Raw genomic sequence first — 13975 nt, forward strand, 5'->3', positions numbered from 1 at the left:
GGGAAATAAGTTACTTATCTAATGCTTTCTTCAACAGCATCAGCATTTACAAGTAGAACAAATGCTGAACACAGATGTTTGATATGGTCTACAATATGCAAGTTACAGTTCAAGTTTTGATCAATATACACACCCAAAAGTTTTGAAAAATTAGTTTCACATAGTTCTTTGTCGTTGTTGCCATTGTTATTCATGTCTTGCCACGTAGAGATTTGAATTAGTGTTCTTCTAAGTTCAGTGATAGATCATTTATAAAGATTCAATCAGTAATAATTTCAAGTATGTTTTTCTTCCTCCTGTAACAGCAACTTTTCTGGGTCTGATTATGATGCTTGTATCATCAGCAAAGAGCATTATTTCTGCTTTATCAGTGTAACAGGGAAGATGAGATATATATGGTGAGAACAGAAGTGGTCCTAGAATTGAACCCTGTGTTAAACACCAGTATTAATTTATCGCACCTCCAAAGAAGATTCATTGTGAGAGCTGCATGAGCTATCTAAAGTGAGCCAACTACTCATTGTACCACAAAAGCTGTAAACTGCTGATCCAAAAGAATCTTAGACAGATCACTACAATCCCGGTAGGTGAAATCTCGTCTTTCAGATATTTTAATACATGGTCATTGAAATCGTACATGGAATGTTCAGGGGAGAAACCTTTCTGGGATCCAAATTTCAAGTGATGCACTATCTTATATTTGCAGATGTGCTTAAACATTGTTAAATACATTACCTTTTCCAAAACTTTTCAGAGGAGAGTTAATAACCAATTGTTCTGATTGTTATTAATATCTATCCTGCTGCCTTTCTTAGAGGAGAGCCAATGAGTTTCCCAACCAGGCTCTGAAGACCCAAAGGATGTTGGCAGACCACTGTGTCAACATCCACCATGTGGATGCGGTATGGAGGGCATGTGGGAGTTGCTGACTTACCAGACCTTGGAGCTACAACCCCGCATTGAAGTAGCTCCTCAATTGGCATCACAAGGCTGACTGCATTCTGTACCAGTCCTCCCACCTAGGAAAAATTCTTAGCAGTACCAGGCATAGAACCTGGGCCCTTCGCATGGTAGCTATCTACGCAGACCACTCAGTTATGGAGGTGGGCTTAAGAAGATCTAACAATGGCATAATTTAGCCTGTCTATATAAATAATTTGCGAAAGTAATACATCAAATGTATGGCTGTGTACAGTAGCTATAGCAGAAAAACAGGCTCTTGATATTTTGCTTGAAATGTTGTTAGTTTCCATAAGAAAATCTGCTTTTTCTATTTTTGCTGGAAGAGACTGAAGTGGATCTTGCATTGATTAAATTCTTGTGGTACTTCAGTACAATGGTTTCGTGGACTATTTAGTATATTTTACCAGATATATTGTTCTCATCAAGTATGCTTGAGATTGAACTGATTTTATTTTGGCAGTTGTTAATCTGTGATATGATATGACAAGCAATTTTTTTTTTATTTTCTATAACTCTTCTTAATTATGAACAATATCTTCTATAGTATGAAAGTTGTTGGACATCTGTGCTTATCCTATTTTATGTACTTCTTTCTCTCTCTGCTACATGACACTTTAATCTGTTTTGCTGTTCATGGTTTGTTTGGTAAATAACTGGTGCCATTCTTTATTGTTTTTGTTGTGAAACAGCTATTTACTTAGAACTGCATTAAATTTAGAATTTACATCCATTACACCATACAACTCATTCCACTTGATGTTTTATAAGTTTCTTCTAAAGGTGTCTGTTCTGAGTTCATTAACTATCCTACTAGTTTTCTAATTAACACATGATTTATTTAGAGCTGCCATGTTGTCTGTTATGGCAAATTGGCCATCATAATTTGATAACCCAACTAAAACTGAAAGAAAACAACTTCTTTACCATGTTGCCACATTCACAAATGTTGTCTATTAAGGTGTTATTGAACAGTTTTGCTAAGAAAGTTTACAACTGAGGATAGATTATAAATGTTAAGGAAATGTCTACATCGTGTTTTTGTTCAGACTCCTTCAAAAATTAATACGGAAATCACAAACATTATTATTTGGCTCATTTTGTAAGATAGGTGACATATTAGGGTTTCAGATTTTTCTAAGAAATACTGAAAAATTCATAGAGGGTATCTGCAAAGCATTATAATTATAATTGTGCTGTTAGGCAGTATGACTTCACATTATTTGTATTATTCTGTACAAAACTACTTTCATCACTAGTTTTGAATTTGTGATTATTTTTTCACATATATTACAACATGATAATTGAATTAACTTTCTAAATGAATTGTAGTCTTATATTGTATCAGTAAAGTCAGGAGCACCAAAGCTCATGATTATGAACTACCGAATTTTAAGTTCCTTCATTGACTCATATATTTCTACTTTTGACAATCATTCAAAATATCAACAAGTCTTAAAACAATATAATTCAAGTAATAGTACTGAATATTAAGTACTTTCTCAGTACTTATTTGTCTCCATTCATTTATATGACAGTCATAACAACAAGCATTATATTTATTACAGGTGAAGTCGGTTCTAGAAGATATATATGATAAATTACCAGAACCATTTAACATTATTGAACTGATGGCTAAAGTTGAAGACAGGACACCATATGTAATTGTTGCAATTCAAGAGTGTGAGCGAATGAATGCACTAACATCAGAGATGAGGCGTTCATTAAGGGAGCTGAATTTAGGTCTGAAGGTAAGCAGATAGACATTGTATTGTTCATGGATACTGACAACATCAGTGAAGTAATGGATTTACCTGAAACAGTTGTAGATTTCTGTGTCAGTTTTTAATTTTGATAACACAGTCGCTTTTATTGATTTTTTGTACACAACCCATTGTTGGATAAAATGACACACGAGGTCTGTTCAAACAATTCTGGAACTTCCCCACAAAATTTTTCTACACTTAACTTTTGCTCTTTATGCACGGTCTCCTTCGAAAATGCTGTCTTCGAATTTTCTTTTATCTTAACTATCATTGCAAATCTTGGTGCTTCCTATGGGGGTTTCCAAATTTGTAAATAAAAGAAGTCTGCAGGGGCCAGGCCTGGAGAGTACAGAGGATGAAGCAGCATAGTGATTTCAGTTTTTTGCAATAGTCACACACCAGCAGGGATGAATGTGTGGGTGCGTTATCGTGATGCAAGAGCCATGAACTGTCTAACCACATTTCAGGCCATTTCCTTCTCACATTTTCTCGCAGGCATTGCAACACATCCTAATAGTACCATTGTTTAACACCTAGTCCATGTGGCATGGATTCATGATGACATTCCTGACATGAGCATCGTCAGCAGATATCAAAGGGCATCCTGAATGAGATCATCTTTAACTGCTGTCTAGCCATTTTTAAACTGTGTCCAACATTCATAACATCAAGTACAGCTTAATCACTCATCATTGTAGGCTTTCTGTATCATTTGGAGTGTCTGTGAAGGTTTTCTTGAGTTTCATGCAAAATTTAATGTAGACATGTTGCTGTTCTATCTAACTCTGCCATCTTGAAATTTGCAAACTGTGTGACATGATGTTCTATGCAGTACAGCACTGAACAATAATTAACAGACATACAACAATGAAACTTCCAGCAGTTACACATTAAAAACAGGTGTGTGCTGGGATACCAACCACATTTCACTCCAACACACCATTGGTACAAAATTACGAATGTTTGGGAATTTTTTGAAAAGACCATGTATTTCTGGTTTCTTCCAACATAGGATTCAAAAGACGCAAAAATTAATATGTTAGATCTATTCAATAAAAAATTGTTGAAAATTAACACAGAAATTACAGAGCAAAAAATAGAAAAAAATTCTTCTTTAAGTAGTTGAGCAAAGTAAGCAATGTAAAGACAATAATAGCCTTCAGCAAATAAAGGAAATTCTACACCTGTTAGATACTAACAGCTTGATACAAGACAGACTAAGATTAACAAGTGTGAAAGGAAGTAGTGAAAAGCAAGCACAGTCCAGACTTCAGATAATCAGAAAATACACAAAAAGTTACACTTAAATTTAAAACATGACCTTCTGATTAAGAAAATGTCTAATATTGAGTAGTAATAAATTATGAGTCAGAAGTGCTGGTCTATGCTTACCTTCTGGAGGCAGTAATACACACATAAAAAAAGAGTACAAGTTAGTCACTCTGGAAACAATTTGCACTTATTTTGGAATTAAAACAGTCTTGGTTGCAAAATTATTTAATGTCAGTGACATGTTTCATCCTTTTAGGGTGTAAAAGTAGCTGGATATGAAATCCGTCCATCTTATAGCCACATAAAATGGAAATTTGTCACAACAGTAAGTGGATATGTAACCCATCCATCATAAAAATATATAAAACGCAATGTGGACCTTGAAAACACCAGCTGACACTGCTGTAGTAGTACAAAATAGGGCTACGCTTACAAAATAAACGTGGTATGAGCCACATGCATCACACTGACACTTTGCGTGCGAACAAGATACTACTACAGTGTGTCAGCTGGTTCGTTCAAGGTCTACCTTGTATTTTATGTTTTTTTGATGGATGGATTACATATTCAGTTACTATTGTAACCAATTTCCATTTTATATGCTTATGGGACAGATAGTTTTCATATACAGCTACTTTTACACAATCTGATGATGCCCCAAAAGAGCAAAACATGTCATTGACATTAAATAATTTCACAACCACGACTGTTTGTATTTTGAAATAATTCAAAACTGGTTTTGCTGTAGCACCCTGCTGCAATGAAATGGGATAATTTTTTTGACATGCACTTCCCCTCCCCCCCCCCCCCCCCCCTCCCCCCTCCCTTCTCTCTCTTTCTCTCTCAGATCACTAATTTATACATCCACATATGTACTCAGCAAAACACTGTGAAGTGCTTGGCAAAAGGTACCAGTTATTAGGGCTTTGTCCCATCCATTCATGTATGACACGTGGCAAAAATGACCATTTAAAAGCCTCTGAGCACACTGTAATTAGTCTGTTCTTGCCTTCACAGTCAATTTGAGTGTGATACATAGGGTAGAAGTCTGCATCTGAAATTTACACTCGCTTGAATTGTTGGTTTTTATTTATTTTTTATTTTATTGTCCATCTTTAGGCATTAAAAAATTCAATTGATGTCATCATTTGTGTGCATATACAGTTTACATAACTAACAGGAATGGTGTAATATATTGTAGATCATTATTGTCTAATACAAAAATTTGTCCTTGATGCTGCACATGGTATTTGCATTATATTTACATGTATAAGTTTAATCTAAGTGAAACTATATTAGTACCGGTACTTAATATCATCTTTAGTGCACATTATAAACCCTTCTATTGTATAAAAAGCTTTTTCTCCAAACCATTTCTTTGTGACACTTTGGGATGTCAATTTGCTGTTTTATACGTGTGACATGGTGATGGATAGATTGTCGTAGTTTGTGACTGTGTTGGTTTTCTTTTGTGTGTATCAGACAACTTAGTATAAAGAGGGCTGCAACTGTTAGTATTTTTAGATTTTTGAAATATGGTCTACAAGACTCGTAATTTCTGACTCCATGGATGCATCTGACAGCCTTCTTTTGCCAAATGAAGACTTGTTTTGCTCCAGGTGAGTTTCCCCACAACAAAGTGGCATATGCTAAATGGGTGTGGAAAAAGGCATAGTATGCATTAAGTAATAACTTACCACTAACACATGACCTTAGTTTACCTAACAAATATGTCACACGTGCTAACTTAGTACAAATATAATCAGTATGACTCTTCCACGTTAATGTTGTGTCAAGATGAATCCCAAGTAGTTTAGCTGAGACACAATCAATCTTATTACTCTTAACACACAAGCTAAAGAGAATATTTACAGTTTTATCACTATTTATATGCAAGTCATTGAGTTGGAACCACTTGATGGCTGCTCTGAGATGAGCCTCACTTTCCTCGTTTAATTTTCCTAAATCTTTGCCTGCTGTAACAAAAGTTGTATCATCTGCATAGAGTGTGGATTTACATAACATGGTGCTGGGCAAGTCATTTACATATACACTCCTGGAAATGGAAAAAAGAACACATTGACACGGGTGTGTCAGACCCACCATACTTGCTCCGGACACTGCGAGAGGGCTGTACAAGGAATGATCACACGCACGGCACAGTGAACACACCAGGAACCGCGGTGTTGGCCGTCGAATGGCGCTAGCTGCGCAGCATTTGTGCACCGCCGCCGTCAGTGTCAGCCAGTTTGCCGTGGCATACGGAGCTCCATCGCAGTCTTTAACACTGGTAGCATGCCGTGACAGCGTGGACGTGAACCGTATGTGCAGTTGACGGACTTTGAGCGAGGGCGTATAGTGGGCATGCGGGAGGCCGGGTGGACGTACCGCCGAATTGCTCAACACGTGGGGCGTGAGGTCTCCACAGTACATCGATGTTGTCGCCAGTGGTCGGCGGAAGGTGCACGTGCCCGTCGACCTGGGACCGGACCGCAGCGACGCACGGATGCACACCAAGACCGTAGGATCCTACGCAGTGCCGTAGGGGACCGCACCGCCACTTCCCAGCAAATTAGGGACACTGTTGCTCCTGGGGTATCGGCGAGGACCATTCGCAACCGTCTCCATGAAGCTGGGCTACGGTCCCGCACACCATTAGGCCGTCTTCCGCTCACGCCCCAACACCGTGCAGCCCGCCTCCAGTGGTGTCGCGACATGTGTGAATGGAGGGACGAATGGAGACGTGTCGTCTTCAGCGATGAGAGTCGCTTCTGCCTTGGTGCCAATGATGGTCGTATGCGTGTTTGGCCCCGTGCAGGTGAGCGCCACAATCAGGACTGCATACGACCGAGGCACACAGGGCCAACACCCGGCATCATGGTGTGGGGAGCGATCTCCTACACTGGCCGTACACCACTGGTGATCGTCGAGGGGACACTGAATAGTGCACGGTACATCCAAACCGTCATCGAACCCATCGTTCTACCATTCCTAGACCGGCAAGGGAACTTGCTGTTCCAACAGGACAATGCATGTCCGCATGTATCCCGTGCCACCCAACGTGCTCTAGAAGGTGTAAGTCAACTACCCTGGCCAGCAAGATCTCCGGATCTGTCCCCCATTGAGCATGTTTGGGACTGGATGAAGCGTCGTCTCACGCGGTCTGCACGTCCAGCGTGAACGCTGGTCCAACTGAGGCGCCAGGTGGAAATGGCATGGCAAGCCGTTCCACAGGACTACATCCAGCATCTCTACGATCGTCTCCATGGGAGAATAGCAGCCTGCATTGCTGCGAAAGGTGGATATACACTGTACTAGTGCCGACATTGTGCATGCTCTGTTGCCTGTGTCTATGTCCTGTGGTCCTGTCAGTGTGATCATGTGATGTATCTGACCCCAGGAATGTGTCAATAAAGTTTCCCCTTCCTGGGACAATGAATTCATGGTGTTCTTATTTCAATTTCCAGGAGTGTATTATAAAAAGTAAAGGTCCAAACACAGAGCCTTGTGGTACACCCTGCATGATATCCAAGACATTTGACTTCATATTGTTAAAATGCACAATTTGTTTTCTGTCACTCATATAGGATCTGATCAGAGGTAGTTCTGAGCCTCTAATACCATAGCAGTGCAGCTTTTCTAGTTGTATCCTGTGACTGACAGAGTCAAATGCCTTGCTGAGGTCCACAAGAGTGGCATTAACTGATAATCCTGATTCGAATGATGACAATATATATGAAACAACATCTTCAACTGTTTTTGCCATTGACAGGCCGGACCTGAAGCCATACTGAGAGTCACTAAGAATATTATTCACAGACAGATGTTGACTGATTTGGAGCTGTATGCAATATTCCACTACTTTTGATATGATGGGTACAAGGGAGATTGGATGGTAATTATTAGGACAAGACTTGTCACCTTTCTTGTGCAGTGGAGTAACGACTGCCATTTTTAAGGATGAAGGGAAACAGCCACTGACGAACATCCAGTTCATAAGAGAACAGAATGGATGTGCTATTACATCTGCTAGTTTTTTTATTACAAAATTGGAGAGACCATAAATGTCTTCTGATTTTGAGTAACTTAATTTTGCTATTGCAGTTTTAATATCTGTTACTTTTACTTCTTTCCATTTAAACACAAGAACCATATCCTCAAAATTTTGTAGAAATGAATTTCTATTATTTGGGATATGGTTGTTGCCACATTTATGGATATTTTCATTTGCAGCACTGTTATTCATACTGGCAGCATTAATGAAGAAGGTGTTGAAATCATCCGGTGTGATACAAGCATCACATGAATTATTTTTGTTAACATCTTTATTTCTACCCAGATGAGTCTTGACATAAGTCCAGGCTGCTTTGCATTTATTTTGAGACTTATTAATATAATCATCATTTGCCTTGCACTTGCTTAACCTAATTTCTGCCTTGTATTTGTTCCTCAAACTTATGTAGTTTGCTCTTTCGGCTTCACTATTTTTTGATTTGTCATAGGAAATCATTAACAGAGTTCTTTGCTGCATGTAGTTCCATGAAAGTCTGGTAGGTATCACTGTAGTCACTTTGCATGCGGGAAGAAATGGCATTGGGCTTCCTCATGCTCATTCGAGAATTGTGTGCTCTAGTGGACTGACTGTCCACTATGGAAAAGGGGGAAACATACATCTCCGACTTTCACGCTGCAAAAACTCTTGAAGGTGCATAAGACTATGCCATTTAGTTTTAACAATTTAACACAATGTCAACACTCCAGGAGAGAAAAATGAACTACTAGTGATCTGTGCTGCCCAAGTATTGGACCCTCCTGTGATTTTAATCAACTATGTTCAGAAAAGTCCAAATAAATATGTATTTTTCCCTGGGCGATGACCAATTACTCTGGACAAGTATCTGATATGCTCTTACATGTTATATCATAAAAGCAATTAATTCTTGCCCATTTCTTATGACACAGCAAAAATAGATCCTCCTAGGCCCTTCATGCTTCTCCCTTCTAAAACAATTGTTGTAGACCATTCCTTGTTGCTAATTGATAAGCCATTCGAAGTATGTCATGATGTGTGAGGCCATAAAAATTATCTTCTCTGTGAAGTAGGTAAGACACTAGCCTCTGCACCTACTACAAATTTTCTTCACATTTTCCATGAAATTAATTTTGAAGAAGAAACTCCGTCCTTGCTAAATGTTTCCAACATTGATTGTGGCACGATAAATATGGGCATAAAATCATATAAATAAATCGTACCAAACTTTAGCAGCCTTCAGGACACACATAGTTTTATTTCTGACTGCATGAATCACCTTGGTCATATTTGTTTCATTCCATTTCTTCCTTTTTCCCTGTGTGATATATTTTGCCTTTGTTAATAATAATAATAATACTTTATTCAACATCGAATGATTAATTGCATATGTATAAAAACAGGTTACAATTCTTTGTACGTAGCACAATAATACATTCTTCTGATTATGTCATTGATTAACAAAATGTTGAAAATTACAAATAAAATGGTTTCATTAACAGTATCAACATATTTTTTCAAAGCAATTCTTATTCTGCATGTAAGTATGGTATTCTTCTAGTGTGTAAAATGGGTTTTGTAACAGGAATTTCTTTAGATGAAATTTAAGCTTCAATGTGGGTAGTGCCACAACTTTTCAGGGCAGTGCACTTTAAAACTGCATATTGTGGACCCTTTTCATACAGTGCTGTTTTATGGCTGCTAATGTAATTTTTTTTTAATTTCTGGTATTGTACTGATACAAATTGGAACAAATGTTGGGTTGCAGTCTTTCAACAAGTAATATGGCTTTTAGAATGTACATGTTTACTACAGTTAGTACACCAGTTTTTGGAAACAAGCCTGTGGGGTGCGTACTATAAGACCTTCAGTACACACACCATCAGATTATTTGACTTGTCGCTCTAGCGGAGCAGGCGAGTGTCAGCAATATGTTTCGTGGTCTTATCGTGGCGTGTTTATCTTCTGCCGTTAGGTCAGACGATAGAAATGCCACTTGTACGCTTAGAGTAGCAGATTGACGGTGACCAACTTTAAACAGAACTTGATTAATTATCACACACATTTATTAAAATAATAAAAAATATAGACATTACGTAACATGATTGTGGATGCTGTTTACAATTGACATTCTGAAGTTCCTTTGGTCTTGGTACGTTAATCTTATTCTCACATATCTCTGATACTTGACAAACTGTCTATTCATTTATCTTCATGGCTATGTACAGGAATATGATAATCTTATTAGGCACAGACTGAAACTTGACTATAGACTGATACAGACAAATGCAGACTGACTCATCGGAGGTCTGTACACTCGTTATATTACCTCGTGCATTCAGGTATCACTGCGCGAGTGTGATCCACGAGGAGAAAAGGTTCTATGTTAGCAGCAATCTCATTGGCTGCGTTACATATTAATACGCGTATCGGCAGAAGCAGAATTTGGTCCGTCTCTAAGGCAGCGCCAACTCTTAGTGCGGAGATGGACGAGTGCAGCGCCTGCGCTGTTGTGCTTAGCGGGGCGCGCTCTAGTGGGAAAGTTGTGTACACGCTGACTACATGGAACTATGTACACAACAAAGCCACAGCATGATTCCTTATACACTCCTGGAAATTGAAATACGAACACCGTGAATTCATTGTCCCAGGAAGGGGAAACTTTATTGACACATTCCTGGGGTCAGATACATCACATGATCACACTGACAGAACCACAGGCACATAGACACAGGCAACAGAGCATGCACAATGTCGGCACTAGTACAGTGTATATCCACCTTTCGCAGCAATGCAGGCTGCTATTCTCCCATGGAGACGATCGTAGAGATGCTGGATGTAGTCCTGTGGAACGGCTTGCCATGCCATTTCCACCTGGCGCCTCAGTTGGACCAGCGTTCGTGCTGGACGTGCAGACCGCGTGAGACGACGCTTCATCCAGTCCCAAACATGCTCAATGGGGGACAGATCCGGAGATCTTGCTGGCCAGGGTAGTTGACTTACACCTTCTAGAGCACGTTGGGGGGCACGGGATACATGCGGACGTGCATTGTCCTGTTGGAACAGCAAGTTCCCTTGCCGGTCTAGGAATGGTAGAACGATGGGTTCGATGACGGTTTGGATGTACCGTGCACTATTCAGTGTCCCCTCGATGATCACCAGTGGTGTACGGCCAGTGTAGGAGATCGCTCCACACACCATGATGCCGGGTGTTGGCCCTGTGTGCCTCGGTCGTATGCAGTCCCAATTGTGGCGCTCACCTGCACGGCGCCAAACACGCATACGACCATCATTGGCACCAAGGCAGAAGCGACTCTCATCGCTGAAGACGACACGTCTCCATTCGTCCCTCCATTCACGCCTGTCGCGACACCACTGGAGGCGGGCTGCACGATGTTGGGGCGTGAGCGGAAGACGGCCTAACAGTGTGCGGGACCGTAGCCCAGCTTCATGGAGACTGTTGCGAATGGTCCTCACCGATACCCCAGGAGCAACAGTGTCCCTAATTTGCTGGGAAGTGGCGGTGCGGTCCCCTACGGCACTGCGTAGGATCCTACGGTCTTGGCGTGCATCCGTGCGTCGCTGCGGTCCGGTCCCAGGTCGACGGGCACGTGCACCTTCCGCCGACCACTGGTGACAACATCGATATACTGTGGAGACCTCACGCCCCACGTGTTGAGCAATTCGGCGGTACGTCCACCCGGCCTCCCGCATGCCGACTATACGCCCTCGCTCAAAGTCCGTCAACTGCACATATGGTTCACGTCCACGCTCTCGCGGCATGCTACCAGTGTTAAAGACTGCGATGGAGCTCCGTATGCCACGGCAAACTGGCTGACACTGACGGCGGCGGTGCACAAATGCTGCGCAGCTAGCGCCATTCGACGGCCAACACCGCGGTTCCTGGTGTGTCTGCTGTGCCGTGCGTGTGATCATTGCTTATACAGCCCTCTCGCAGTGTCCGGAGCAAGTATGGTGGGTCTGACACACCGGTGTCAATGTGTTCTTTTTTCAATTTCCAGGAGTGTATTTTGCTCCACAGATGAATCTTATAGTCCTTTTCTGAAGTAGCAATAGCTTACTTAGATTTGCTTTGGCTGTTGCTCCCCCTATTTCTATTCTGTAATTCAGGTGAGAGGAAAATAGAGCATGGTATGCAGTCTTTAGGACAACAGTGTCTTTGCAGAACTTGCTAATCATATTAATTGCAAATATATTCTCAGAAAACTTACATGTTGCGTGTCAACATGTGTCTCCCACTTAGGTTGCTTTGAATTCATTGCCTATGTATAGTTTAATTTCATCAGTAAAACTACTCCATGAGACATGGTTTACTACTGCTTACACGTAAGTGGTTTTCATTAAAGTACTGTACAATTTCATTTGTCATGATATTACAGTGTATCTCTAGTTCATTAATTGATTCCTTTTTACACACAAGGATGTATCATCTGCATACAGAACTATTTTGGAACTTTGAGTGCAATATCTTATGTGATTTACATAAATCAAAAACAGAAGAGGACTCCCTATTTTATATTAGTGATTTTGGATTTGTGAACACCACTTTCAGTTTTAAGCAGTACAAACTGTTTGCTGTTACTCATATAAGATTTTATTAGGTCATGAACAGTACCTCTGATGCCAATGTTCCATAGCTTTTCTAATAGGGTTGTGATGTTCACACAGTCGAAAGCCTTCTCAAGGTCAAGGTATATACTTGCAACATGTTGCTTGTTGTTAATGCCAGTTATTATCTCTTCAATTAAATGAGCAGTTACTGTGCTGGTTGATTTATATTTTAAGAATCCATTTTGATTTTCAAACATTAGAAAGTTTATAATTCTGCTGTATATGATTTTTTTCAACTAGTCTGGAAAAGGCTGGAAGTATTGAGATGGGTCTGTAGTTTCGAATTTTGAGTTTGTCTCCTTTTTTTAAAGATTGGTGTTACCCGAGTTATTTTTAGTCTATCTGGGAAGGTGCCTGAGTATTATATTATTTACTGCTACAGACCAAGGTACAAGCACACTTTCTCTGCACACTTTTAATACATTAATACTGAGCAATTTCAAGTTGATCTTTTACTACCATTCCATTGTGGTCAATATTAAAGTCCATACAGCATTTGTCTCTGCCTGTTCTAAAACTGTTCATCACTCCCCAGACCCCAGAAGTAACACTGTGTGAAGCCTGAAGCTTGTTTGCAACATAGCTGCCCCTGGTCTGTATTAATAAATATTTATAATATTCTTGATAAGTTTTGAAGGCCCCTTTTAGCTTGAGATTTTGAGTATTATTCAACATTGCACTATGCAACAATTTTAACTTTTCCCTTGCTTCAATGACATCATTATTTATCCAGATACTTTTGTTTATATTTTTAGTTTGTTTAACTTTTGTGGCTACAACTGGGCATGTCCTCCAGGGGGTCCACAACTCTTTTGTGGATACGTGCATAGTGAGCACGGGACCCCGAGCTAATGTGGCCTTCCTTCCTTTCCGGGCTGCATACCTTCCCTTTCCGCATCCTTCCCCATCCCCCATCTTCGCCCCCCCTCCCCCCCCCCCCCCTCTCACCTCCGCCTCTTTCCTTCCCTTTCTCCCCCTCTGGGAGTATGTTTTGTGCCTATGTCCGGAGACGGACGCTTGAAAATGTAACACATTCTTTGCTTTCTCTGCTTGCAAGTCTTTGTCCTTCCTTTGTCCTTCTCTTTTCCTTACCTCTTCTCTTTCCCCTTTTCTCTGCTGCGGCGTTTGAGACCTCCCTTCCTTCCTTTCCCTTTGTTTTTTCCCTTTCTCTTTTTTCCTCCCTGTGCGTGTCTGAAGGCCGACCCACGCATTTCCATGTGTAGCCGGTGACGAGGTAACGCGTAATTCCCCGCCCCGGGTAGACAGGTAGGACACGTACGTACCCCCTGGTAACGGCCAGGCCCAGAAAGGGGGG

General features: G+C 40.6%; 1 protein-coding gene across 1 annotated transcript in view; it reads left to right on the forward strand.

Annotated features, from left to right (window-relative positions):
- The window catches only part of LOC126417102 (dynein beta chain, ciliary-like), a 739775-nt gene that overhangs the window by 614808 nt on the left and 110992 nt on the right, over positions 1–13975 (forward strand). The window contains exon 39 of the mRNA XM_050084997.1: positions 2529–2711. Within this exon, the coding sequence (XP_049940954.1) occupies positions 2529–2711 (183 nt within the window). The remainder of the gene's footprint in view (positions 1–2528; positions 2712–13975) is intronic.

The sequence above is a fragment of the Schistocerca serialis genome, chromosome 8 (assembly GCF_023864345.2).
Source record: "Schistocerca serialis cubense isolate TAMUIC-IGC-003099 chromosome 8, iqSchSeri2.2, whole genome shotgun sequence".
Lineage (NCBI taxonomy): Eukaryota > Metazoa > Arthropoda > Insecta > Orthoptera > Acrididae > Schistocerca > Schistocerca serialis.